Here is a 23,841-nt window from a genome sequence, read left to right on the forward strand (position 1 = left end):
GTAAGGACCCAATTCTACTGTTAAAATCTCCCCCTAGGATTACATGGCCTTTGGACATGAAGGCTGCTATATCTTGCTCTAAAATGTCAAAAATAGAATCCTCCGCCCTTTTGTGTATGGTGGAGTATATAGGGCTAATGTAGACACTACATATGAAAACATCTTTGGAGAGCCCTAACAGATCTTTAGATATGCGAACCCAGAGTAAGTCTTTACATCCAGAAGTTCCACGCTCTCTTTTAATGTATTTAGAGAGTTCATTTTTGTAGTAAAAAATTATTCCGCCTGAATTCCTTCTTGCTTTCCGTTGTTTTTGTCTCAGAGACGAGAAATTTTGATAATTTGGAATGTTAACTTCTGAAGATTCGTTACTCCAGGTTTCAATAAGAGAGAAGAGATCTAGTTTTTCTAAGCTACTTCTAAAGCTACATTCTTCAAGTTTCTTTCCTAAGCCATGAATGTTCCAGAACTCTACGTTCAATGACCTAGCTGACATTGGTGCTCGTTCTATTAATCCACAAGTATCGACTTGGTCCCTACTTTTACGATAAGTTAGTTTCACTTGTGCGGTATTATTGTATAAACTTAATGCACATTACCTACTACTGTTAACTACTAATCGAACATATAATCTTCTTAACTTATCACAACATATCGGTTCTAACTTGATGTAAAATAAAACACTAAGGATATAGCGTGAAATAATAATACCCTCAGTAGTTGTAGTTCTGATGCCGGGCAGGGTGGTCTTCGAAGCGCTTGGGTAGAGACCATGGACTAGGTCCGTCCAGTGCTGTCGGGAACCAGTCGTCATAGCCGTGGAACGGACGGTTGAACAGTTCACGGTGCCAGTCTCGGCTGCGTGGAAGCCAGTTTTGGTTTGGTCCGTCGCGTGGGAGCCAGCCTTGGTTCGGTCCGTCGCGTGGGAGCCAGCCTGGGTCCGGTCCATTGCGTGGCAACCAATCTGGATTCGGTCTGTCCCGTGGGCGCCAGTCTGGGTTCGGTCCATCGCGTGGAAGCCAGCCTGGGTTTGGTCCATTGCGAGGCAACCATTTTGGGTTCGGTCCGTCGCGCGGAGACCACTTTGGGTTCTGTTCGTCGTGTGGACGCCAACCTGGGTTCGGTTGGTTATGCGGTCTCCAGTTTGAATTTGGTCGACTCACGGTTGGACGTCGTCCTTGGGATGTACGCTCCCTGTTTTGCTCTGGAGACTGTGTCTGACTCACTTCCGAACCCTGTAAGGGTGCTGCTCCTCCTTTGCCCTTTGTGGTACGTACCCATGCCTACAATGGGGTGGATTACCGTCTTCCAACTAGCTGCAAGTACTTTCAGACCGGCCCTGTTTAGGTGGTACCCGTCTCGTTTGAACAAACTAGCCTTGATGAATCCATCTTCGCCGAGGTTGTTGTTGTCGGCCAGACTGGTGTAGGAAGTTTCTTGGTTTAGAATGTGCAGGAAGGCGTTCACGTCCCGCGTGACTTCCATCAGCTGTTGGTCGTTCCTCAGGGGTATGGCAGACATAACGATCTTTGCATTCGGGTACTTTGTGTGTGTTGTTGCGACCAGTTGTCTGAGGTTTCTGTAACACCATGTGCCGCCCTTTCCTCGCGAATGTCGTTTGTTCCCACGTGGAAGACAATGCACTTGGGATCCGAGTAGGTCGTTGTTGTGATCAGGTCTGTGGCCTGCGGAACTTTCATAGCTGGGTGTTTGGCAGTTTGCTTACCCGGGTAGAGCACGCTGGGAATAATGCCTCTAGTGTTTGAGTCACCAATGATGACTATTTCCGCTAGGCTGTCATCCCCTGAACCCTCTGAACGCCTTCGTGCTGATCCTGTGTGCGGCTGGCCATTGTCAAGGGGATTGTCATGACAATGGTCACTTGTTAAGTGAGAGGATTGTCCCTTTGTCATGGGCCTGTTGTCGCCGAGTACCTGGTATCTGTTGTTTGTGGGGATGTTGCTCTCAAAGGTATTGGTGTGGGGATCGGACGGTTCGTTGATTGCGTCTTTTAGCTCTGACGATTGACTTCCGTCTGTTGTATACTTATTTTCCAGTGTCGTGATTCTTTTCCGAAGATTTTTGTTTTCTGCTTCTAGGGACTTGACCCGTTTTGACAGCCCTTCAATGACGCTTTTGTCTTTCGTTGACTCATTGGGGGCCTCCATTGTTTTTGCCAATAGGCCCTCAAGGTGAGAAAGCCGAGCTGATAATGTGTCGATATTGTTATTCTCGTGTACAATTCTGCTCATCATAATGGCCTCGAGCTTGTCCACACTACATTGCAGCATACTCAGGTTGTCATAATTGTTGTTGTTTGTTTCTGTTTCGATTGGTGTAGATTTGTCGAACAACTGTTTTGGTGCAGTTTCTTCGATGTCTTCGTTGCTGACACCCTTAGAGAATGTTTCGCCTATCAAGCTAGGGTCTGTCACAATACATTCATTACAAACGAACTCGCTCTCTGCATTTTTTATCAGTTAATGTAGCAGAAACTCGTGTACACCCGTGCATACATAGTGATACCAATTCTGGCAAATGTTACATTGAATGACACCATCATCATCTGGGCCTGGCCGTTCGCACTTATTGCAGACAATGTCCTCGCATCGGGACTCTTCATCTTCCGTCGTGGTGCAGTTTGCTTCTAGCGTCTTCTTCAACCTTTCGAACATGTCTAGCACCCATAGGTAATAGGCTGGTCCCTGTACTAGGATCTTACATGTATGGTATACATGTAGCGTTACTGAGCCGATATATTCGTCTGTGGTAGGATCGTGGTATGGGACGTTGAGTTGATGGCCATGTTTGCCCTTGTCATCAGTAGGTAGGCTGTAGTGTGTTTCAAGAATCTCTATCCAATGTTTGTCCGATTCTGACGGAATATGAATTGTAACACAGTTCTCATTGAACTCCACGAAGTAGTCGTCATTCTTCCGTTTGTCGTATTTTTTCGGCTCTGCTATCTTGTTTGATTTGTCATATAGTTGTCGGCGTTCTTTGTCCGATAAGACATAGCAGGCTTTGCTTACCTTTGAGAAAGTTTGATGGGCCGCAGATAGGAGACGCTTGTCCTTGGTTGTGTTCTCAGCTTTCTCGTGTCGCTTTACTTTCACTCCGTACGCCGAGATGATCTCTTCTTCTGTTGCGTTGCTTGTAACTCCAAGCAGGCTGTATAAGTTGTTAGACGATTTCAAGTCACGGTCGCTGGTCGCCATTTTGTCGGCTTGGGTCTTTGAAACGCAAGGTCGTGAGCCACAAAACTGTAAATAGTGTAAATAGTTTATGTAGAACCTTCAGATCCCCCAAACCTTAAAAATAATGGTCGAACACGTTTTCGCAATACGTTGAAAGTTGATTGTACAATAGAAAAATAGCGGTATTAGATTGTAGCTTTGAAGAGTATAACAATTCGATCAAGCAAAGGGAGTATCCCATGGTCCAGGTCCTTGTAGCTGAAGTCAGTGATATATTTCTACAGGTTCAAATTGCAAATCAAGGTGTAGATCGTTAGTTTTTATAAAGGTCATAAAGTTTGATCTGTGAGTTCTATGTGTAGTATGAGTAATGTCATTCTCGACACAATGTATCTATTCACAGCAAATGTCCTTTGTTGTTTCAGGCGATGGCGGAGTTGGAACCGAGCTATCGTTCTACTACAACCTGCTGGACCTGAAGGACGGACAGCGCACCCAGAGGCTCCGGGAGAAGAATGATTCCACCCGCACCTGGAGTGTGGAGGAAGTCGGCACGAACAATCTGTACAGGGGCTATCTCATGACTATCAAGGCAGGTGTTTATGTAGTCCTTGTCCTTTAATGTATCAATGATGAATGATCCAGGTCCATCATTGTTCTTTGTGTGGAAACTTTTCTTATCTTCTTACGTGAACACGCTATCGATGACTTCAGTTGTTAAAAGGTTAACATTTAGTACCTCTACATCATCCAGTGCAGTTGACAAAAAAAATCAATCGCACATGAGCACCGATATTAACACGTTTTTTTTTCTCTTCGAGTCAATAGAAATGAATGATTTTGATCTTGGCTATGTCTGAACTTGCCTCAAATCCCCCAGGTCGAAGAGACGGAGGCTGCCCGGGCCCGTGTCACCATCTCTGTCTGCTTCGTATCCGCCATCAAGAACCAGGAGGAACGTCGTCATGACATTGTCTACCACAAGGTGGGGAAATCCTCATTGATATCTAAAACATCTTAGGCTTAAAATAAAAGTTACTTAAATGGCTAAATACATATGTTACAACAAGAGTTCAGGTCTCATACCTCTATGAAATAGTTAAAAGCTTTTGTAAATTTCTTTCGTCTTGTGTCATTGATTATGCAAATAAGGTTATGATTTACTTGACTTATGTCGGGTGCAAGGCCTCTTTAATAAGGTTGTAATTAGTATAATGTTCCCTGCTTCCAAGTTACATGTATTGTGTTAAAGTATAGCAGAAAATTCCCAGCCTTTGGCAGGATTTCCTTTTAATCGTCATTATGCAAATAGCCCCCACGTTTACATAATCTATGCATGGCGATGTTCACCTTTAACTAGCTTACACATGCCAGAAGTATGGAATCCCTATCATTTACCACTAATGATTCATGGCATTTTGGCATTAATTATGCAAATTACGCTATTGTTTGCATGATTGATACCTGTTGTTCCACCTGCCATAAATGACATATGTTACATGTATTGAAGTCCTATTATTGAAAACACTGGAATTATAGGCTTTCCTCGTTAATCATCCAAATTCAGTCTTAATCTGCATTATGTGCAAACACCCCTGTCTACACTACCTGCCTGCCCCAAATTATGTAAATCCGTGCTTCCTTCCTTCAGTTATTCGTTTTAAAAGTTTTAACGCCCCTGCCGTTCCAAATTAACTACTGGTGGCCCAAACCAACACCACTTCTTTACCACTACAAACAAGTATCTGCCTAAAACTGTCAAAAAAACTCAAAACCACATAACATGTCCAGGACAAAAGATACATGAAAAACACTGGTCGCTCGTTCTCAATGAAATGTGCAAAATAGCGATTTTTAGGTTCGAAAAATTGATCAGCTCATTTTCCAAGCAAACCTACCTCATTTTTAGGTAAACATCTCCTTTTATGATCCCTAAAATATGACAGCTAATTTATCACGGGAAGTTACCGAAAATTTCTTAGCTTTGATAAGATGTCCTTGGAGTTTACCAAGATTTTTGCGGCAAAAATCTTGAACATCAGTTATCATGTCGTGACATCGCCTTCAAAACCTATAGTTGAGGAGCCAGTACCTCTGGTAATACTTCTGTCATATTAAGTGCCGTGTTAATGATTATAACTGTCTCATTTAGGAATAAGATTGTCTGGAATTGTTTTTGCATCTCGACTTGTTTACGAAATTTACCAGAGACGGAATCTGATAGTTCTTGCAAAAAGGTCCATGAATGAATGAATGAATGGTTTATTGACATTTAAAAGAACATTGCAGCCCCAGGCTGAATTGCGTCTTTTCTTACAGACTACACGTCATTAAAAACTTCTAAAACTGTAAAAATAACATGATCACATCTTAAACAAGCATCAAAACATAGTCTTCTTTGCGAAGGCAATTAAGCGTTGCCAACTACTGGCCTATTGGACGAACTGTAACATAAACGTTTTCCTTTTTCATTCAAAATGCAATGAAAAATCTATAACATGCCGTCATTTAGTACTTTCACAAGGTACGGTATCGGCGAGTCCCTGTACCTATTAGTTCTGCATTTCAAAGTTCTGAGTTTGTGAGAGTTCCTTGTATCTTTGCCGTGACACTGGGCCATCCTCTGAGGGAGCAGTTCGGGGTCAAGTTTCCTTGCAAACTTCCTGCACAGCTCGAGGCGCCGTTGTGACAGTGGTTGTAGACCTGTGTACAGTAGTGCGGATTTGTAGCTTGTGTACTGTCCCCCCAGAATGGTGCGAAGAGCTCTCTTCTGGACCTTCTCTATCCGTGTAGTTTGTTCTGTGGTAAGTCCAGGGTGCCACACTGGCACACAGTACTCCAGTACAGGTCGCACGTAGGACGTGTACACTTGCAGCAAGTCTTCCACTGTGAGGTTGAAACGTTTCAGTCTCCTGAGCATGAAGAGTCTTCCGTTTGCTTTTGTGGTCATTTTCGATACCTGCGTGTCCCATCTCAAGTTTGCCTGCAACCAGACTCCTAGCAAACATGTGACTACCTCGGTCTCGAGCAGTGTTCCATCGATTTTGAGAACTGGCGGGGCGGGGGGAACTTTCATGAAAGAAAACACCATGATCTTGCACTTGCCTGCGTTTAGAAGCATGTGGTTTTCCCTAGACCACTGATTGAAATTATCTAGTTCCTCCTGCATGATGGATGGCTCTTTGTGATGCCGAGACTCTCCCAACGAAAGATCGTCAACGTCCATCCTCCGTTGATTAAAATTATCTACCTCTTACAACATCTATAACATATGAGTAGAAGGCTTCAAATAAGCTATCGCTTTCTGCCTAATACTCTGAAAACATATGCGAATAAAATGAAATAACATATTCAATGTTGCGAACTGATACTGCTTTGGAGCAGTAAAGCATTTGGAACGGAGGGGAATCGTAGAAAAACGGTAACGGAAGTTAACGTTGGGTAACATAAATTCGGGATTTTTCCGATAATGGTTGACTGAAATCAATCTAGCAGAACAATAAACCATCCTTTTTTTCTATTATTCTGTCAGTATCATGTACTATCTTTGCACTAATCATATATATGGTAGATTTTGTCTCTAGTCGTGCTGACACCATCATATTTCAACTTGAAACTACCGTCCGCCGCACGCACAATGACGGTGCTGTCGGACAGGGGTGAACATTAATTCGGGAGAGAAGATTCGTCTTGAATATCTTACCGCTAATTACATTTTATACAGCAGCTATTCGTTCCATCCTTCATGTCCTTGGCTTGAGGAGAGTGCTATGGATATAGACGTGTCCAAGTAAATAAATACACGAAAAAACGGCCGTACCGCACACATCAGGCCTACGGGAACAACCCGTGTGTTGAGTCGTTAGCTATAGAACGTCAAAGTCGACATCCACCGTCATGGCAACGTGTACATTATTCCCTGAAAGTTAGCCGGATGCCGTAGCATTGATAATACTACTATGTCCATGTATTCCTTGTTGTGTTAGGAGCAAACTTTGAGGAAAATATCGTCCTCAGTCCACAATCACACGCAACATTTAGACAAAAAAGTGTTCCTTACAAACCTTTGTCGTCTGCTTGACAACAGGATTCTGGGTAATGATATGGCGGCGGGAAAATACACGTGCCGTAGGTTGTAGCAACAAAGAGGGGTTTTGATGATTGATCACACTTAGAGTCCAATTGCAGGTGAGCAATTTTAAGAAAATAAGTTGTCTTGTAAATGATTGTGTTTAGCAGGAAGCGGATGTGACATTTGTCTTATAAACCAGCCGACAACGATGTAGTGTGATTCTCCCACAAAGCCCTCAGACTGTTCCAATAAGGGACGGAGAGTTTTTGTCCTCGTCGCCTTCTAATGCATGCTTATCGAAGCTTTTCAGACAGTGTTCTGAATACGTTAGTCTGTCAAGTGTGCATTTCTAGCGGTATTACTGATGTTGCATCTAGCACATATCCTTAAATACCCCGTTTTCGAAAAATCCCGAATTTAAGTACCCCACGAATTTATGTTACCCAACGTTACATACTGTCGTCAAAAAGCGTGTTCACCAGATGTAAGTCGCCAAGTTGTAATTGATCGACTTCTGATTTCCTGGGACATGAGGGCAGGCAAACTATACTTGTTTAAAGTAAATTAAAGGTAGTTTTCTGCATCATGTGAACTTACCATGTAGATACGGTCAACATATTTCACAGCAGGGCCACTGGGGCAGAAATGACCGCCCATTTATTTCGTATTTTTCCCTCTTAGGAACAAAACACTGATCGTACCAGTGTACTCAGTATGGCTACTGGTGTACTGAAAACACATCTTGACCTTTACACTTCGTGGGAGCAATGTCTTCTCTGATAACTTAACTAATAGTAACGACATGCCACAAAGAAGCCTATCGTCTCATTTTCTGTTAGATTTCTGACCTGAGCGTTGAGGCGAGATGAGTCTGTACGCAGACGACGTATGTATTATTTGTCCATCTGACAAAGCTCTGCAAACCTAATTTTTGGACGTCCTGAGGTTGAAAGCGATATTCTGTTCAGCGAGAAATAAAACTAATGTGTATTCTGTATCAGATATGTTTCATGTTCCTATTCTTGCTCTTAATCGTCTCTAAACGCTCAAACAACAATATTTCAAAAGCTAGAACTTGAATAGCTTGAATATTAGCAAGGCAGTTGGTCAGCATACAAGTCACTACACCGTTGTAATTTTATGCCATGCAGATATGAAATAAATCATCTTATTGTACAAAAACTACCACTGTAAACGCAACATGAACAGAAATTGGGCAATGCCTGACACCTGATATCCCATGTGCCATGTTTTGACATTTGGCAACGCGTTGGGCAACGTTTGGATGACGTGTACAGTATCAATAACACAATATGTTATCCAGACTGTTTCTCGTTTGCAGTGTTCGTTGCATTTTTTCTAACTTTATTTGAAGATAACCAATCCTATTATATAATGGTACATTCAAAAATATCCAAGGCATAAAGACAGGCTATAGATAGAAAATGGGCAGCGTTCCTACACCAGGCCTTGTTATCAACACAGAGAGCATCAGACGATGGTAACGGAAGTTACATTCATAACTGTAATGTCTTTTGTTAGGGGAGGTGGTTCACAACTAATAGCAAACACTTCTTATTTGTTCCTTTTAAAAGCCATAAAAGTTTTAAGTCGTCATAAAAGCGTCAGTTTGGCACCTTATATGTGGCATATGTCAGGAACGTCTTACTTCAAACGGTAACGGAAGTTACAGAATTGGCGACAGGCATAAACACTGCGTGCAAGAACAGTGACAGGAGCGATCTGACTTGATTTGTCGGAGGGCCTCAGTAGCTGGATTCACCAGTTAACCGGTCATTCTCTGAACTAAATTGGTACGTTCTCGGCTGCTTTTTAAATTGTGCATGTCTCCTCAGGCGACAGCCGTTTTTTAGGGCTTTTTAGGCCACCCATGCATTGCTATAACTTCTTCTAAGTCAAAACCCATAAGTAATTTTGTGATGCATTTTTCGTAAAACATAATAGCTGTTGTGGGAAAATGAAGAAAGCATCGATATCGATGGTGCCCGTAATTTGGCTCATATCAAATCGTAAAGGCTGCCCACAGCAATTTGTACATTTAAATGAGAACGAGCGTGGTATGATTGAACTTCCTCATCAATTGCAAAAGTTATTCATATTTTGCATAAGTTGCACATGATTGTGTGTATCTCCGTCTAAGTTACCATCATGCAAACAATACGGAAAATTTGTTGTTCCTTTCTCTAATTCTTCAATCCCTAAAACGAACTGCAATTTAAGGACAAGCTACCAGGGGCTCCAATCCACCACCGGCCCTCTAGCGGCTTGCTATGGTACTGCAGCGGAACTTCAAAGTTTGATATCTCGCGTTTTGGACATGCTATGGTCAAGATATTTGAGTGGTAGATAGCTCTTGGGAGGGAGAGTAAGTTGTGTAGGTTTGGGTCACCTAGCGGAACTGCAGGAGCCGACTTCGTTTCAAACTTTGAATGGGAATGACTCAAGAGAGGGTGGACGGATCGCCATGATACTTGGTATCCAAATAGCTTAAGTGATGATTGACAAGATTGTATGCTTATTATGTAGATCAGTAGCTAATTTGCATAATCAATGAGGAAAGTTTATAAATACGCTGCACTCCATTACTCAAACACGTAACATATGTAACTGAGAAAGAGAGGAATATCGATAAACATAAATTATGCAAATGAATACCCAATTTTCATAATTAAAGGAAAAATACTATAACTCGACAATGGTAAACGATGGGAATTCCATTATTGCAGCATTTGGAAGTTTAAAAGACGTGGACATCATGAGGGCCTCATTTACATAACTTATGAGGAAATGATACAATAGCCTTCTTTGCTAAGACAAGACTTTCATACGTTGAACAACTTAGGTTCTTTGGGTAGAGAAGATGATCAACTGACATAATTCATGCAAATGAGGTCCTTATTTGCATAATAAATTTTTAATTAATTATGAATCCTACGTGGTATGGAATGTTCAACAAATGGTATGGTGAACATTAAATTCTTTATGTTCACTTCTTGACATTTTCTTCTTTGACTTCGGAACGGATTATGGCATTCTACAAAATTAGTATTGTTTTCCAAGATTTCTTTTTTATTTACGGCATATACTTGATCCTTTTGCAGCTGCTTTGTGCGATTTTCAGTATCGTCTTTGTGTTTTTGTGCTTTTGGAAACGGACGAAAATTGATGCGCGCGCGGATGCCATCCATATAATCAAATCAACATGGCCATATATCAAATTTTGAAAGATAGGAGAAATTCCCTAGGATCTAATATGTTAGATAAATAGAACAAAGATCGCCTCTGAGTATCGGACGCGCGCGTTTCGAGCTCCCAAAATGTTGTGAGTTTTCTCCTTCCAGAGGTCACATTGTATCCGAAATTTGAGTCAATATCATCTAGAAGTATTAGTTATCAAGTAGACAACTTCCTTGCATCTATTGAGTAAGTTTTGATATAGATTTCGTTAGTTTCTTCTCTTCGCTTGACGGGACGACCCGGCGTCCAAAATGGCGACTGCGGCACCCCCCACCCCCCAGAGGGACACCAGGATCCATGAACTTCTCCAGCTGTCAGAGTCGTCTCCTTTCTCGGAAGTACATGCAGCATACGCCGCTTTCATCCAGGACTACGTGAGAGAACGTCAGGTTGCAACTAAACTACGGCCAGCTGAGAGGAAAAGACACAAGTTCGTGAAGAGCGGGGAACTACTCAAAGAGGTGAGCGTAGCGTTTCTTTCACACCTTGAATCTCACCGAGACAAGACCGCCGCCACCGACCCACTTCACGGCTTGGAAAACTACTCCGTTAAACACAACTCATCGTGTCTTACAGTCCACATCCCTGAAGATTCTATAGCTTCTTGGAAGACAGTATGTAAGGCGTTCTATGCGGTCGACGGAATAGACAGAGATTTCAATGGTGTACAATTCAGTACGACGTTTACGGACAATGAGACGCACCTTGTCGCTGAACTTGGATCACTACATATTACAGTATACGACACGAGCAAGCTACTGATTCAGGGCACTAGCTACATATTATGGCTGGTATCACACTACAATATCCTGCAAGGTATGGTGCAATCCGACATCACTGATCAGTGCAAAGGTAACCGACCTATCGCCCCTGAAGTCTGTGTGGTGTGCAACAAACAGGAAGCGGAGGGTGACGAGTTTGTGGAGTGCAGTGGCTGTGTAAGTTGGACTCATTTCGAATGTACTGGTTTGGATGAGGCCACACAGTCGTTTCTACGGGACACAGACGAAGAATACCATTGTATTCTTTGCCACATCCCTCAGAATGCCCCCAAGCCTGTGAATCAGACAGTATCTTTTAGCACCCTCCCCGCCACAATGAAAGATGCAAATCATGGCAACGTGAGAGCTAGCAGTAGTTCTCATGTTAATGATGTCAACCCTGGAGCGAAAGTCATGAACAATGACTCCACTGTAATTGAGAATAGCTTGCCTTTGCCCGTCAACAATCTGGAAGCACTACAAAGGGCGCTAATTGAAATGGAATCAAGCCTGGCCTCCTCAAAACTACAGGCGAACACATTCGAAACAAAGGTCTCTGGCCAACTAGATTTTATCATGAAGAAGTTAGAGTCAGTCGGATGTATTTCCAAGAACGATGACACTGAACTACGAAAGCTACGCGAAGACAACGGAAGACTACGTCGAAGAGTGCAACAACTAGAAGAGACCGTCTCTACTCTTCAAACTACTTCTAAGGCCGCGCAGAAGGAAATGAGTGACATCAAACTGTCACATGATGTCATGAAGGTGAAAGTATCGAACATGAAAGGACAGCTAGCAAACCGCGCACAGCCCCAATCCGATGTTCAGTCTGATAAGGAGACTGCTAACACCCAACCCGCGGATCTTGTACCGAAGTACTCGTTACCCACCACAAACCGATTTGAGGTCCTAAGCCAACACGAGAGTGACAAACAAATCCGAGGTGAAGAAGAAGCCCCTTCGACAAAACAGACCACCAATCCCTCAAGTAGAATAAATGCCGCTGGAGTCCCCCCTCAGGATGTTCCCGTACAAAAACGAGTAGTTCTGATAGGGGATTCAAATGCGCAGAAACTGAAGCCAAACTTGCTGTGCCCTTCGGCAGAAATGCCAAGACCTCTCTGGTCCCCAAACCTCTACACAACACCATCAGTACTAGAGAAGATATCAGAAGAAGACGTCACCCCCAACACAATAGTTCTACATGTCGGCACGAACGACGTAATGGCTAAGTCCAAGGAGACGGTTATCTCAGAGTTTGAGATGGCCGTCAGCACAGCTCAGTCGCTATTCCCAGATGCAGAGTTAGTGATTTCTGCTGTGCCCCCAAGGAGAAACTCCAGCTTCAGGCCGAACGTCAACAGTGACATAACAGCAATCAACCAACATCTACAGAACTTAAGTGAAACAAACGTCCAGCTGACCTATGTCAGCCATCCACAACTCTGGAGCAGCAATGACTACAGCTCAAGTGTGTTCGAGCATGATGGCTATCATTTAAACGGAGATGGTGTAAGAGTCATAGCTTTTAATCTCAAGAGACAGGCATCAGGTGCTTTAGGTCTCCCGCCACGCCGCTCAAGCTACAAAAGCAAGGCCAATCCCGGTAACGCCACCTCTCCTCAGAGGAACAAAAGGAGACGTGATAGTTACAGCCGATCCGACCGGTCCGACCGGCCCCTCCCCCGGAGCAACGACGGTCTGTCAAAGCCTCCTTCCCCCCGTAACGTGAACATGGCGAACAGTGGCAAACCCTATAGTCAGTACAATGCAGGACCGAATTCGAACGCGACGCGAAGACCGCAACATGAAGTCTTCCATAAGGGATCTTCCAACGCTGCTAACGGTCGGGGGAACGGCATCGCTCCACCCATGAGACCAAATGGTCCGGCCGCGCCTGCCCCTCCACCAATGTTCTACCCGAACTATCAAAACAACCCTTGGCACCAGCAGGAATGGCCCTCTCCTATTGAGGCGTATGGCAGGCCAGCGGTACCAGAGAATATCAGACCGCCCAACTGGTATGGACCACCTCCGTTCCCGTTCCGTATGGATAGGAGCTGGCATGGACGTCCCGACTCACTTTTCGGATACAACGAGCGACCTCACGGATCTTTCTGAACATGTGTTTTCCTGAACGGACTACATCTTGCGGCATCAAAACAAGCAAGAACTCTGTTTGTAAAAACTTAGGTACATCGTTTGGTTTTTGGAACATTCATGGACTAGGGAAAAAGATAGCTGATAGTGATTTTATTAGTGAAATAGATGGGTTTGATTTCTTCTCTCTACTTGAAACATGGCACACAGGTGAGATACATTTTCCTAACTTTCTACATTTTAGTAGCACTAGAACAAAAGCTAAGAAAGCAAAGCGTTATTCTGGGGGCATCATATTTCTATTTAAGAGGCAATATAGTAAATTCGTTAAAAAACTAGAGAGTAAATCCGAAGATGTTTTATGGGTTAAGATTAGCAAACAGCTGCTTAATATTGACAGAGACATTTATTTAGCGTCAGTTTATATAAGTCCTAGTAGATCTACAATTCACTCTAACAAAACATATGATTTATTTGATGTTTTGGAAGAAGAAATTGCCCACTATAGCAGCTATGGCGAAGTAATAGTAGGAGGGGACCTAAATGCCCGTGTCGGGGACCTTAAAGATTATATTGTCGATGATTTGCCTGTAGACAGTCAACCCTTACCCGAGCACTATGACTTCGACCACCCGTTTCCCCGAAATAATATGGACTTAGGCCATCCCACCCCTTACGGTAAAAATTTGATTGATTTGTGCATTAATAGTAAAGTGAGAATTCTTAATGGTAGAACCCCTGGTGATGTACTAGGAAGACCTACCTGTTTTCAACCAAAAGGTACAAGTGCTGTCGACTATGTTCTAGCGAGTGAAGCAATCCTACTACACAAAATATCATTCTTTCATGTCCATTCGTTAACTCCACTTTCAGATCATTGTAAATTGTCTCTAATCCTACATTGTAATTCAAATTCATCGCCTGAGGAACCCAATCTGAAGACTAGGCCCCACTGCAAATTTGTATGGGACAACGATTCCAAACAAAGTTTTATGGAAATAGTCAGCAAACAAGAATTCTCTTCCGATTTAGATAAATTCCTCAATAAGAATTACGAATTAACACCGTGCTCAATTGAAAGCGCACTCGATGACCTTGTATTGCCACTTCAAGAAGCCGGTAAAAAATCGCTTAGACTACGCTGTACAAAGAAAGGAAGACAAACTCAAAACAAACGCAAAACTAAGAAAAACTGGTTCACAGAGACGTGTGCAGCAGCCAGACGAAATTTATATAATCTGGGCAAATTGCTTTAAAAAAATCCACGGCACCCCTTTATCAGGGGCCAGTATTTTAAAAGGAAGAAAGAATATATTAGACTGATTCGGAAAACGAAAAAAGATCACAAAGACAACATTCTCCAACAACTTGACTCTCATTCGGCCAACAACCCGTCAGCGTTTTGGGATCTAATTAAACTGTTTAAATCAAATGATCACAACGCCTTACAAGAAACAATTGACAAACAAGCCCTTCACACGCACTTTGAAAATTTGTATGGAAAAACCTTCGAATTCAACTCTGACAAGTCCGAAACAGAAATCGATAACACTTTTCACTGCCAGATCAAAACGGAATTACTGAAACTAGAGAGTGATTTGGAAACGTATAATCCCTTAGACACAGGGATAAATCAAAACGAAATCCGACTAGCAATCTCCAAATTAAAGAACAGTAAAGCCTCTGGAAACGACTTAATACTTAATGAAATGTTGAAAAGTGCTGCCCATATCCTTATAAATCCGTTGGCCAAATTATTCAATTTAATCCTGTCATCAGGCCACTTTCCGCAAAAATGGTGTGAAAGTCATATTGTCCCCATACACAAAGGCGGCTCCAAAGACGACCCTAACAACTATAGGGGGATCTCTGTCACTAGTTGTCTTGCCAAGTTATTCACAACAATTCTGAACACACGACTCACTAACTATTTAGACGAACATTCCATTATCTCCCCAAATCAGTCAGGTTTCAGAAAAAACTTTAGGACAAGCGATAATCTGTTTGTCATTGATTCGCTAATATCTAAACACATCAATACTAACAAACGTTTATATGCATGTTTTGTAGATTTTAGAAAAGCATTTGACTGTGTGTGGAGAGAGGGACTCCGTTACAAATTACTAAGTTCGGGAATAGGTGGTAAATTCTATAGTTTACTTACATCAATGTATTCTAATCCAAAGACCTGCGTCAAAACCTCTACGGGTCTTACACCATTATTCACTACTGATAGAGGCGTGAGACAGGGATGTAACCTCTCTCCCACACTTTTTAACTTATTCATAAATGATTTAGTCAAAGAATTAGATAATCCCGACTGTGAACCCCCCACTCTACACAATCTACTTGTTCCTTGTTTATTATATGCTGATGATGTCGTGATATTTTCAGAGTCGGAAAAAGGATTACAACGTGCCTTGGACAGACTGAACATATTCTGTACAAAATGGAAACTACAATTAAACATGAAGAAAACTAAAGTTGTAATTTTCAACAAATCTGGACGATCAGTAAAAAATGTGAAATTTTCCTTTGGCTCAGATACTATTGAAATAACAAATTCTTATTGTTATCTGGGACTATTGTTGTCCTCATCAGGCACTTTTTCCTTAGCAAAAAAGCAGTTGTCCTTAAAAGCACGCAAAGCCCTTTTCAGTCTCAAACCGCTCTTTCGCTCTCCTCTGTCCCCTAAGGCTCTGTTAAGAATATTTGATGTGTGTGTTAAATCTATTATGTTATATGGCAGTGAAGTTTGGGGCAAGGACCATTTGAATGACAGGTGTCCGATTGAAACTATGCAGAACCGTTTCTGTAAAAATATTCTTGGAGTGCACCGAAATTCTAGTAATATAGCAAGTAAAGCAGAGCTTGGAGTGTTCCCGGTAGATTTAGATGTGTCAATCCGCATAGTTAAGTATTGGTTGCGCCTCAGACAACTCGATCCTTTGACTCATCCTTTACAAGTAGATGCTCTATTGTATCAACAGTCTTCCCAAGTGAATAGCAACAAGAAAAACTGGTTACAACATGTGAAAGATGTACTTGACAATAGCGGATACTCCTTTATCTGGAACTCCAACAATCTCGATCTAGACATACAACATATATGTACATTCTTAAGAAAAAGGCTGACCGACATTTACATTCAAAGTTTTCTTTATAAATTATCTATCGATGACAGTAAGTTAAGATTTTATAGGAATGTTAAAACAGAATACTCAATGGAAAAATATCTTTCCAACAAAGATTTTGAACAACGGTCAGCTGTGTGTAAGATACGAATAAGTGCACATCCACTAGAAATAGAAAAGGGTAGATATAAAAAGCTGCCCGCTCACGAGAGAATGTGTAAGTTTTGTACAATGAACGCAGTGGAAAATGAAATACATTTCCTTTGCCAATGCCCTCTATATGAGGCCGAAAGAAACGATTTATATAAAGCAGCTTCCGTTAATTCTCCTAGCTTTCACCATTTGAATAGCTTACAAAAATCCATATCACTACTAAAATCAACAAACCCACTTACGATGAAAAACGTGGGTCTCTTTATTTTCCACTGCCTTCAAAAAAGAAGTCAAACCCAACCATAGTCAACCTTAGTTAACTTAGAACTTTGACAGTAGCCTAGATACCTATTTTTGATTCCCATGTATTCCCATGTACTTGTTTGTCTGCAATTAGCCTGCGGGCATGAACTTGCAATAAAGTTATTAATATTAATAGTTTGATTTCCTGTAACCAATCCTAGGTTTACCTGCTTGGAGCCCGACTCCGGGACATTCTGAACGTCGTGGTGCGTGACCAGCTGCACGGACAGCACCGGTTCGAGATGGACGTGGCATGTTCCCGCAGGAGGCTGTGGGGAGTCGTGGGGAACTTCCACAACGTCTCCTGGGTCATGGGTACCACCCGTGAGACCTTACCAATGACAGCATATCTCACACGTGTAGTTTGTGCTTGTTAAATGATTAAAGCGTTTTGCCTTCAGCAAAGCAAAACGTAGGGACAGACTGGTAAATGTAACTTATTTTAGCATAATTATGCATAATCCAGAATAATCCTCAGGAGGTTGTTGGTGTAACTGACGGCGTGGTCTTGTGGCTAGCTATAGGAGGGTCTGCATGGGGGGGGGGGGGGTCCTGGCAACGCTTAACGGTAAATTCAGGCCAGCCGATAACGCTTAACGGTAAATTCAGGCCGGCCGATAACGCTTAACGGTAAATTCAGCATTTTTAGAACATGAGATACCCCTGAAGACGACGGTTTTTTGCCACTAGTCGTCCTGATCTTGTGGCAAGAGACCTATTACGCTATGCCATTCTAGCACGCCTGCTCCGAACCCTTTAAATTCGGCGGCGATAGGAAATTTCGTATTGGTGGGACGAAATGTTCATGATCACGATGAAGAACGCCGAAGGCGCGACGAAAATTTTGAAATCTTGACCCTCTGAAACGCTATTTCCTGCATTCTGAGGGGGGGATTGCTGGGGGGCGCCCTACCGACATATTTTCGTCGGAGCCGTGTGCTCCCTGGAGATTTTCGCCGGAGCCGTGTGCTCCCTGGAGAAAATTGTGAAATCTTGACCCACTGAAATGCTTTTTCCTGCGTAACGAGGAATCACTCAATAACGCTTAACGTTGAATTCAGGATGACAAATAACGCTTAACGAGGAATTAAAACGACCAGTAACGCTTCACGATTGATATACCGATAACGCTTAACGGTAAATTCAGTGCGGCCGGTAACGATTAACGGTGAGTTAAAATCGTTCGTAACGCTTAACGAAAAAGGGCATGCAGACCCTCCTATAGCTATAGGACTCCTAGTACACCATGGCAAAGGTCCAACGTTAAGTCTCGGAACATGTTAGCTCCGCCATGGTGATAAAATTACGTATACATCATAGTTGGATGTGCTGCAACTAGGATCGCTCCTTACCATGGGAGCACATTGCTCCATTGCTTAATTCGCCGTCGCTAAATCATGACAGTTTACAGATATCAATATGTGCCAGTGCAGAAATAAACGCAACTGTCTTGTCTCATAGGTCGTATATGTTTATATCTTACACATATCTAATTGTCTAATAGTCTAATATATATCTAATAGTCTGTACCCACACAATTGCACTTGTCTGAGCAGAATATCTGTGTATGGAAACTACTTTCTCGTTCTTACTAATCTATATTATTGCCCTTCGTCAGATGCTGAAGTTACTGGGCTCCGCCGGCTGATGTACTTCGGTAACGGCCGGACTCTGGAGGTCCGTCTGGCTTGGGTTGACGACAACGACTACCTGTTCGTGTACGAGGGAGACAACAGTCCAGACGTCCTGCACTGCAAGTACTACAGAGGAAGGGTAAGGATTTATTGCATGTGGCTGAAAAAAAAGCTGTGATGTAAGACGTAACAGTCATTAGATTGAATGTACTATTATCTTCTCTTATTTTTCGAAGGAGTTAACTCGTTAACCATATCTCACACCCATGTCTTTGTGCCTCTGTAGCTGCAGCTCTTTGCTGTAAACCCCCACAAGGTGAAGGTAGTCTACGACTGCACCTTCCTACCGGTGGATGACGAACCCCTTGAAGAGTTCAAGCAGTGGTTCATTCCAGCGATTAAGACACGGTTTGAATGGATTCAGGTAGGCACAAAAATTTCTTGATAATTTTGTTTTATTTTTTATAACGTTAGTTCCCACTCACAAAGCTAGCGCGCAGAACTAAAAAAAACAACACCGTAATCATAGGAACACGAGGGACAAGATTAAAACAGTTATTCCTGTAGCTGGCAGCTTTACATCATTCAGTAAACGATGAACAAATATAGGTTTTAAGGATCTTGCATAAACATGATGCAGTGAACATATATTTTACCATCCGTAAGAGTCATAGAATTGCACAAAATATAAGTACAAAACATTCAATACAATCATGCATTTGAAGAAGAATATCTAAAGATTGCAAATGTACGTCACAGATCAACCGTTACAAAACTAAGAACAAGTTGCCACAAATTGCGAATCGAATCAGGAAGACATAACCGCACTCCTCCAGAGCAAAGAATCTGCTAATTTTGTAGTCTAGGTAAAGTAGAAGACGAAGTACATTTTATTGTAGACTGTCCTTTGTATAATAGCGATAGAAGAATTCTTTTCAGTTATGTGTTAAGTAAATTCCTCTACTTCAGATACCTGAATAGTAGAGAGAAATTTATATTTCTTACAGCCTTCGATAAACCAACTCTAACTAATGATACAGCCTCCTACATTTATACAATTACCAAGAAGCGAGAGGAAGTCGAAAGTACTAGAGTATGCTAGATGTTTATATACTCATGAATATGTATATAGTTGTTAACATGTGGCTTGTGCTTAGCCCAGTGGGGAAAACATGTACAATAAAGGTCTTCATTCATTCATTCATTCATTCATTTATAGAAATTTCTGAATGTAGAGATCATAATTTGCTGTGGAATCTACTACAGAAGGTCTAAGAAGGACGTGTTACAACACCAGTAACTTTCCTTTACTGATCAGGTTACGTTTTCTCCCCACAAGCTATTTAAAACATCGGTCCAGGCCTGTTGCCTCCATATGGATAGTTTGTCTTGCTTGCTTGTTTCAAGTAGCCTCTACCAGGCTCCACGCGATCGCTGGGAAAATAGTAGAAATCGGCCCAATAGAGTGAATAGTATGCCAGGGGTAGTACGCTATACAGTGGATCGCCTATAGCTTCCCTGTATAGCGGACTACCCCTGGCATACTATTCACTCTATTGGGCCGATTTCTACTATTTTCCCAGCGATCGCGCGGAGCCTGGTAGAGACTATGTTTCAAGGATTTAGCCCAACTCGCGGTGTCAACATGAAATGTCTGTCTGGTTGTTTTTGTTTGTTTGTTTGCTTGTTTGTTTGTTTGTTTGGTAAGTCAGTTGCAGTGGGTGGATAACCTAGTGTCGCTTGCACTTTGGTAAGATCTGTGCCTGCAGTCCTCTGATCAGTCTAACGCTGTCGGAGTAACGCACTAGTACTTGTCCAACATCGATGGTAATTCCGAGCCTAGTGAGGGATTCAACTGGTCATCATCACTTCATGCCTGACGTACTATATTTATGCACCGCCAACAACAAGTCACCCGCCTAGGTATACTGCTTCTAGCAAGTCTAACTCCGCATTTAGAATTTGAAAAAAAGGCGCTTGAGATTTGCTTTTCCAAGAACGTCAAGAAGCCAGACCAAGCCCCGGTTCCTCTACCTTCCTTGGGACAATGCCAGAAATTGTTCCTATTGTTAATGACAAATCATGTTTTCTCCGCCGGTGACAAAAAGGAGACGTTTCGGGAGTCGAAGTCGGCAACTAAAAAGGTGGCGGCCATAGTTTATAACGCGACTGCTGCAAAGCAGGCCACACCTGTCAAGCCAGATGAACCGCTCGGACCGCCAGGGGAGGTCAGGTCTGTCTACCCGGATGGGTATCTGAGAACAAGGAGGTGTGCATATGAGCGTCCGAAGCGTCCCAAACGCGGGGTCCCATCATCGGAGTCCACTGCTCCGAAAGCAAAGAAAGGCAAACATGCGCGGTCCGGGGGTTACAAGAGGGGGTACCAGACACTGGCACGCCGGGTAAGTTGGCTCTTAGTAATTCATGTACAACTATCAATACATGTCTTGCACGTCGTGCATGTGTTCCCGCACAGTTTAGGCCGAATACAAACTTGGAGGAAAATTGCTGGTAACGATTGCAGTTCCATCGAGACGTCCCCTCGCATGTCGGTTACCTAGGCCAAAAGCAAGCGGGCCAAGAACCAATAGTCCTGACCGCGCCTGGGGCAACTACTGTTACATCGTGTTCATCTGGATTCCCAGCTAATCCGTTAAAATGCTCGAGCCCCCCCCCCTAAGTCAGTATGCAAGATTCGGGATCAAATGCGATGCCAGACCAATTCCGTGAAGCCAGTGGTCCAGTTGTCTTGTTGCCAAGGTCTACAGTAGATATCCGGTGAACAGAGCAAGGACATTATGACGCACACAGCACATAATGACATGCGACGAACATTATGATCATTTAGATTGCTAGATCCGTAGTATACGTAGCGGTGTGCAGTCTTCTGTGTCCTTCTTTCACCTAATCCGCCCATATAGCATACGTATGAATGGTACCTACCCCGCCCATCGGAGGGTTCAAGCTGGTTTTGATGTTGTCTCGTCTGTGACACCAGATTCTCTAGAACAGTCCAAAGTCCTACAAGAGCATTAGTCTCTTCAAAGTCTCTGTCAGTCTCAGGAACATTTAAGATACTGACTACAAGAACCAAACATAGGGTTATCAAAAACGACAGGAACAAGACAATGTCACTTAATCACTTAATAAGCGTTTTCGTTATGATATTAAAAAAAACAGTGATGTAGAATCAGCATTTTCATTTCATTTAACAGGCCATATATATATATATACATATATATATATTTTTTTTCTCACCTGATAATAAAGGGGAAGTTTGGAGAGTCGAGGCTTGCTGCAGATAAGATTGCTGCCGACTCTAACGAACCAGCAACTCTGGAGACCACATCTGACGACTTGTCTGATGAACATGAAGGCGCTCCAGTGGAGTCTAAACTCTGCGAGGGGGATGAACAGCTCACAACTAAAGGAAACAGAGGTCTCACGAGCGGGCTCCGGTCAATGGCAAATGTGAGTTTCGATTTTTTCTATCGTTATAGAAGAACTTTATTGCACGACAATTGTACATGGTACAAATTATGGCAAGAATTAGTAAACATAATACAAAGTAGAAGTATAGAATAAAACTTAACATCCTAATTACTAATACAATACAATAAGGGCTAGCATACGTTTTTGATATAGTGTTATAATCGAGTTGGTTTAATCATTAGTTTCGCTATTTTTTCTAATGTGAAAGCAGTCGTTTAGATATTTACCTACTTTCGCATTGTGGGGATTGTTGCATTAAAATATGTACTCAAAACGGTCGGTAGCATCGAGACTCTTAAAACGTGTACTTGTTTTGAGAAATGTGAATAACTTATTACGTAAAACATCATATCTAGAGCATTCCATGACAAAGTGAAATTCAGACAAGATGGGCAAAACCTTTGGTCAGGGGCTACATTATAATATCTACCCGTTCCTATTTTCAACTTATGACTACTGATTCTTAACTGAGTTATCGCTTCACGAATTTATGTGTTTGCTGTTGAAGATCCACAGTATGACATGGTACGGGATCCAAAAGATGTTGACGCTTGCACACACTGACTCTAGCCTGCAAACCAGTAGAGGATAGCTTCGTGAGAATCAAAAATCTTAACATACTACCATTTTCAAAACCAGTTCCATGTACATGTTGTCAAGAACTCCTTTGTAATGCAATATCATAAAAAATTACATTGTTATCAAGCTTCTGCCATGACAATCACTGTACCGATTTTAAACGTAACTTAGAGATGGTTTACGTGTTCCCAACATGCAATCAACAAAAACAACAAGAAACGATGCTAACCATCAGTGTTCTTTTACATTACTTGTTCTTGCAATAATATTTGATTACAAGGGAGCCATGGGCTGGGCGCGGGCCAACGTACAAGGGCTTGTTGCCGCTCCAATGGGACCACCCAAGTTTACCAAGGGTGAGCACACAACTACTGCCAGTGGTAACGTCATGGGACCTGTAGAAGACGTTTGGGGCGTCTTCAGGCCATTTGGACGGGTATGTTACCATGATGTTGTTGTATTGGTTTATAGGTTTAACATGTAAACGCGGTCTGCAGCATTGGGCCAGAGCCAAACAAGACAATTCTCCAAGTATCCTATTACACCATTTCTGTCTCACATCCTGCCAGGATACCACTATGCAATATTCAGGTGATCAACACAGCAACTAAACTCAATCGATTGCGAAAATGTGCAGTTACACACACAAACATACTCTGCCATTAAGGCCACTGAGCAGGATGTGCACATCTTCTATGCCACCATTTCATCCTCACCATTATCTAATGGTCTCGTGGCCAGCTTTACTTAAAAACATTTCTTGTTTCGTTTCTACAGGACTGCATGGAGTACTGGAAGATATATGACACCATGGAGATCGAGGCTCCCGGAAATGACGTACAAGGCTGTATCCGGGCATTTGTGACATCCAAAACAAAGTCGACGATCAGGGAGAAGCTGGAATGGCGAGACGACGAGAAGCACGTTGAGGTAGGTTCAACATTTGGCAGATGATGAACAGAGTGTACGCAGCAGATTGTAACATTTTCCCCGCTATATATTCTTCACATATTTCGATTTCATCCTTTCAGATCTACAGTCTCTTGTCAATGGATCCGTCTCCACCGGTGGAAATGACCAACGTCTATACAACAGTGACTATGACTGCGAGTAAGCTATAGAAAACACTCGAATTTATTACCTCTGACCTATCAT

The 23,841-nt window shown here is 42.5% G+C and overlaps 1 protein-coding gene across 1 annotated transcript in view; it reads left to right on the forward strand.

Moving 5' to 3' along the window:
• The window catches only part of LOC136424039 (uncharacterized), a 33,246-nt gene that overhangs the window by 4,044 nt on the left and 5,361 nt on the right, over positions 1-23,841 (forward strand). The window contains exons 3-12 of the mRNA XM_066412441.1: positions 3,623-3,789; positions 4,078-4,182; positions 17,143-17,305; positions 18,600-18,754; positions 18,902-19,039; positions 20,724-21,017; positions 21,886-22,086; positions 22,967-23,122; positions 23,464-23,616; positions 23,718-23,796. Of these exons, the coding sequence (XP_066268538.1) occupies positions 3,623-3,789; positions 4,078-4,182; positions 17,143-17,305; positions 18,600-18,754; positions 18,902-19,039; positions 20,724-21,017; positions 21,886-22,086; positions 22,967-23,122; positions 23,464-23,616; positions 23,718-23,796 (1,611 nt within the window). The remainder of the gene's footprint in view (positions 1-3,622; positions 3,790-4,077; positions 4,183-17,142; positions 17,306-18,599; positions 18,755-18,901; positions 19,040-20,723; positions 21,018-21,885; positions 22,087-22,966; positions 23,123-23,463; positions 23,617-23,717; positions 23,797-23,841) is intronic.

Source organism: Branchiostoma lanceolatum, chromosome 18 (genome assembly GCF_035083965.1).
Source record: "Branchiostoma lanceolatum isolate klBraLanc5 chromosome 18, klBraLanc5.hap2, whole genome shotgun sequence".
Taxonomy (NCBI): domain Eukaryota; kingdom Metazoa; phylum Chordata; class Leptocardii; order Amphioxiformes; family Branchiostomatidae; genus Branchiostoma; species Branchiostoma lanceolatum.